This window comes from Frankliniella occidentalis, unplaced genomic scaffold (assembly GCF_000697945.3).
Source record: "Frankliniella occidentalis isolate FOCC.00 unplaced genomic scaffold, Focc_3.1 Scaffold428, whole genome shotgun sequence".
Lineage (NCBI taxonomy): Eukaryota > Metazoa > Arthropoda > Insecta > Thysanoptera > Thripidae > Frankliniella > Frankliniella occidentalis.
The window spans coordinates 77,265-82,237 of record NW_026267549.1 but is presented as its reverse complement, the minus strand read 5'-3'; the positions used below and the strand labels follow the sequence as shown (position 1 = coordinate 82,237).

Sequence of the window (4,973 nt, the reverse complement as noted above, 5' to 3'; positions counted from 1 at the left end):
GATAAATTAATTAACACGTTGAGTCCCACGTGACCACATGTATGGTCACAATAACACATAATTCCGACCCACCCTGGGACTCAACGTGTTAAGTACTAAAGACACTTTTGATTACCTTCACTTTCCTTGTCATCACCTAAATTCATAGAGAGTTGACTTTTAATCTTATCGATGGAGAAAGCATTTTCATTATCATCATCATCATCATCAAAGCCAAGCCCTTCCAAGTCTTTTAAAGCATTAATGTCATTTATATCACTTCCCTAAAAGTAAAAATAGAGTTTGGAGGATTAGATAAAAAAAATTTAGATATATGGAGAAGGCGGTAAAAAGCAAGCTGCTCACAGGCACTGAAGATGATTCAACTTCAGAACGAACTGGTTTGGGATCTGAGACACCAACTTTGGGCAGCAAGCTTTCAATGGTTCCCAACTGGCCCATGACATCACAGTAAGCTAATTCTGCAGGCACCTTGGGGTTCCATTCAAGACCACAAATTTTTTGCCCCCTCTCATGAGTAAAACTAGTGGTTGGAGAAAACTTGTTAACATCCCACACACATATCATACTGTGGGAGACTGCTGCTAAGTAATTGCCACATGGTGAAAAAGAAGTGATAGAGAACGGCTGCAAAAAAAAAAAGCAAGGGTAAAGAGATTGTTATTATTTCAATGTGTTACTAATTGAAAATGATAATTACATCAGTACAGCTGGTTGATGAAAGGGAGGCCACTTCAGACCAAGTTGATCTCTCATAAATTCGTATTTCTTTGTCATGAGGAACTGCTAAATACTGTCTCCCGCTTGGTTGCCAAGAGGCTCGTACTAGGAGAGGTGCAGTGAAAAAGTCATTAGCTTTGGGAACACAATCCCATTTTTGAACTGAGTCTCTCAGTTCTATATCCCAGACTTTGACAGTTCCGTCACAAGATGATGAGACCTACAATAAATTTGAACAAGATTAAAAAAAGATGCTGATGAAGAAGATTTTTTTTAATAGAAAATTATTACTAAGCATACCATGTACTCTTCTTTAGGATCTATTGATAGGCCTAAGATCGGAGCCGAATGGCCAACTAAAACAATATCTGGCTCGGAGTTCTTTAAATCTGATATGTGAATTTCTGTGTCACTAGCAAAACAAAGCAGAATTGTAAGTGGAAGATTGATTCAAAATAATTTAACATACTCTCAAGACATACTTACCATGATCCAGCAGCTAGAAATTTACCACTTGCACTGACAGCAATATCAGTAACTGGGGCAGTGAAGCGTGTTATCACCCCATCTCGCTTATATTCAGGAAATGTGTAAGCTTGAACCCAGTTGTCATCGGTACTGACAAACATTCGATCACCCTAGGTTGAAGAAAATTGAGGTTTTATGAACACTTTTTTAAAAAATTGGCACGAAAGAACAAGAGAATACAATACGATTGTTATCATTACATGTTGTACAACAGCATTTGCTTTCTCTTCGGCCACACAAAGGGTATGGTTATCATCGTCCTCAATTCCAGCCCAAATCCGTACTTCTCCATCATGCCCACAAGTAATAATGTATCTGTAAAAAAGACGGACGTTGGCTTTGTTGTCTACAAGTCACAGCCAAGTCTATTTTCATTTTTACGTTCTAATTACTTACTTGCCAGTGTCAGAATATGCTACGTCTGTGTGTCCTTCTGAGTGGGCATATCGTATAGGTTTCTGGATCGGGGACATTTTAGCACCTAATAGCGGATAGCAGCAGTAGTACTGGAGAGCTACCTTTTAATCAGAACAAACACAAACTAAAAATAACTTTCATGGCAACGAAACAAAATTTTTCCCCAAACTTTGATGTACTGCAGACCGCTAACTGCAGACGGTCTATTTCGCGCCTTAACCTATCGTTTTTCAACTCTTGGCCAAAGGCAAATATCAGAGAGGTCAAAACACAAAAATTGATAACACAAAAACAACAAAATATTTCTGGAAAGATATTCGTTAAAACTAAGTTGAAAATAACTGCACACTACAAAAAATGTTTTCGTTGAATGTCAACCGTACGATTTGTGAAACGAGACGATTAGGGTTAATTCATTTGAATGTTTGAGTTGGTACATGAAAAAAGGGGTCGGAGAGCGCGAAATTTGAAGAACGAAAACAGAAAATAATTGGGGCTACGCGATACGGAGATAGAAAACGAGGGTCGAAGAGATATTCTCTTCAATTTGATAGCACTAAACCAATTATCTTTCGAACATTAAAAAAAAATGGAACGAGAAGGCAAAGGAGGTATAATTGTAATAATGGTCATGTTTTATTGGATTTATTTGTGCTTCATTTGAGGTTCAGATACGGCAGTGAGGCTCAGGACACCCGACTGGCCGCAAATTTTTATGGGAACGTAACATCCAGGCGCCCGGCGGCGCCAGCGTATACTCACCGCCCCCAAGGCGCTCACAAGGCGGGCCGCGGGCTCCGCACAGCTGCTTGACGGGTTGGCCTACCCAGCGCGCTGCAGGCGCCATGGAGAGCACTGGCCCATACACATCCTTTCCCAGAAAACTTTCATCTATAGGCACAACAGCCGAGAGGGACTCGGAAGTGCATTTACCGAGAAATGCGTAACTGGGACTGGCTTCAACTCGGCTTTTATGCCTGCGACTCCTGGAGGGCCGGTCGTTGCGCGTTGCGCCCCTCAGTGTGTCCGACGTCCGACGGGGAGGTGCATGGTTCCTCTCCTTATCAGCTGGAGCAGGGCGAAGCGGGCCAGGCGGACCTCCTCAAGACGCTGCATTGGGGATATCTCCAAGACGTTGTCTGGGGAGGACTTGTGAGCGGCGCGGCGCGGCCCGCGAGTCTTATCGTGGGTAAAGTTGACCCGCAAGGAGTAGGGAAGCACCTGCTGCTCCCCAGGCTGCGTCCGCACGCCGCGCTCGTTCTGGCGCTGGCCCACCCACCGACTGCAGGGCTGCGCTGTCTCCGAGGTGGTTGGTTGGAGGGTCTCCTCCAAAGATTTGAGTGGGCGATTGTCTCCACCCCGGTCCACGACCCCGCTCACCGGTGAAGTGCGGAGAGGTCCATTTGATATCAAACTCAATTAATTAAAGTTGGTCCACAGGCGGCGCAGGACTGGTGTGCGCTCGCTGATCTTGGCGCGGCGGTGTCTCCCCTCTCTGTAGGGCTATGATGGAGCTGGAGGAGAGCGAAATCTGGAAGTGAAACGTTTCCGAGAAACGCGCGCGAGCCAGGATGGTGATGGGGACGTCCGTCGGGAGCGCATTCACCGCTGCCGTGTTCTCACGACGTTTGTTACACGCTTACCGACCGCTTTGCCGCCACAATGGCGATGCCGTCTCTCAGCGCGCCGCTCAAGGCTCGGGGAGGTCCTTGGAGCACCCTCCACAAGGACCATCGCTCGGCAAGGGACGGGCGGCGGCGGGCAGGGGAGCCAGGAGCCAGGCGGAGCCAGGGGACCAAACCTCAAGCGGTTTCCAATTGGAGTGATTGTTCACACTACAGCGCCTTCTTTGGCTAGAGGGGCTGATGCCATCTGATGCTTGCCCCTCGCAGGTGAGTTCACACGGGTGAATGAGGCCGTGGCAGCCTCGGGAGCGGGGCCCTGCGCCTTGCGGCTAAACTGACAGTTTGTTTTGGGACGACCTAGGAGTGCAACAGGGTGGAGTTCCGTAGTTGCTGATGATGGAAACTTCACTATCAGGATGAAGACGAGAAGCGGAGAATTGCCCAGGAACAGAACAAAGCGCCGTTTTGATATGTTCCTGGCCAATCTTCGAGCTCGATTTTTCTCTAAGATTTTTTTCTCCATGAGCCATCTTAACTATCTTTTTGGTTGAATTTAAAAAGAATATAAATGGTTGACGGCACTATTAGGGCGCTCGCTCGTCATCCATACATAATCATTAGATGTAGCCGTGATATGCGATCCCCCCGGCTCCCCCGGCAGCCCCCCGCCGGCCTCCTTTGCTCGCCGATGTTGTTTTCTGCTTCCCGATACCGTCGCTGTGTCGCCGTGCGCTCCCGGCCCGCGGGCTGGCGACCCCCACGGCGAGACTACTTGCTTTGTGCCGAGCCCGTGGGGCGGGCGCTACACACGTTACTCGACTAAATGAAGCGTGAAGTGTAGTGCCTGTTCCTGTTGGTGCCTTATCAGATATCGCAACCCACAATGTCACTATGCTCTGGCGTGGCGACGACGCTGGAGAGTGTGAGCGTTGGAGGGATGAAATCGCCCTGTCCGCTGGTTGCCCACTACTCGTTTGGTTCCCCAAAACCTCCAGTACTCCCTGCCTTTCTGTCCAAACAGCTCGCCTACCAATATGTGTATCGTGCAGCATCATTTCTCATAAAGGCGGCGCGCGTTTTTGTTATCTCGCATAATTCAGTGTGGCCAAACGATGGTCAAATTTGATATGTCGCCGTGTTTGCAGCAGATTAGAATAGAGGAGGTTTGTCGAGGGGGGATGGACGCGCACGTGCCCGACCTGGTCAGCTCAATCGCGCGTGACGCAGCGCACCGCAGCGCACGGGACGGGACAGTGGCTACTTGTTAGCGCTTTTGTCATCCCCGGGCCGGACAGACAATGCGGCGCACGATAGGCTACCCGCCAAGTAGCCAAAATAGCACCACAGTCTGCGGTCGGCTTGTTGCCGCAGAGGAACAAACACGGCATTAACAAAACCCCATCGAGTGTGAACAAAATACCTCCACGACAAACAAACAGCCCGCGGGGCCAACCTCCCCCCTCCCCCGGTCTTTTTCTCTCCGGCGCGGGTCTTTAGTCCGGGGTTGTGCCCTCGCAGCAATCACATTAAACTCGGGCCCCGAGAGAGGATAGCAAAAGGGGTGTGGGGAGAAGAAACGATAAAGAGACGAGAGGGGCTGTGTGCTGAGGGAACAAAGGACGGCATGTGTTTTACAGAGTGTGTGCGTGAGAGACAGAGGGGAAAGGAGCGAGAGAGAGCTAG

The 4,973-nt window shown here is 48.7% G+C and overlaps 1 protein-coding gene across 8 annotated transcripts in view; it reads right to left on the bottom strand.

Annotated features, from left to right (window-relative positions):
* Positions 1-1,904, bottom strand: part of LOC113204283 (WD repeat and HMG-box DNA-binding protein 1) — a 21,214-nt gene extending 19,310 nt beyond the window's left edge. Inside the window, exons 1-7 of one of the 8 annotated variants that reach the window (XM_052274706.1) lie at positions 1,645-1,904; positions 1,449-1,563; positions 1,207-1,358; positions 1,021-1,132; positions 701-940; positions 346-627; positions 116-263 (exon numbers count right to left, since the gene is read on the bottom strand). In XM_052274706.1, the coding sequence (XP_052130666.1) occupies positions 116-263; positions 346-627; positions 701-940; positions 1,021-1,132; positions 1,207-1,358; positions 1,449-1,563; positions 1,645-1,721 (1,126 nt within the window). In that variant the 5' untranslated portion in view covers positions 1,722-1,904. The remainder of the gene's footprint in view (positions 1-115; positions 264-345; positions 628-700; positions 941-1,020; positions 1,133-1,206; positions 1,359-1,448; positions 1,564-1,644) is intronic. The other 7 variants (XM_052274707.1, XM_052274701.1, XM_052274702.1 and 4 more) reach the window with 7 other exon arrangements.
* Between the last annotated feature and the right edge of the window lie 3,069 nt (positions 1,905-4,973).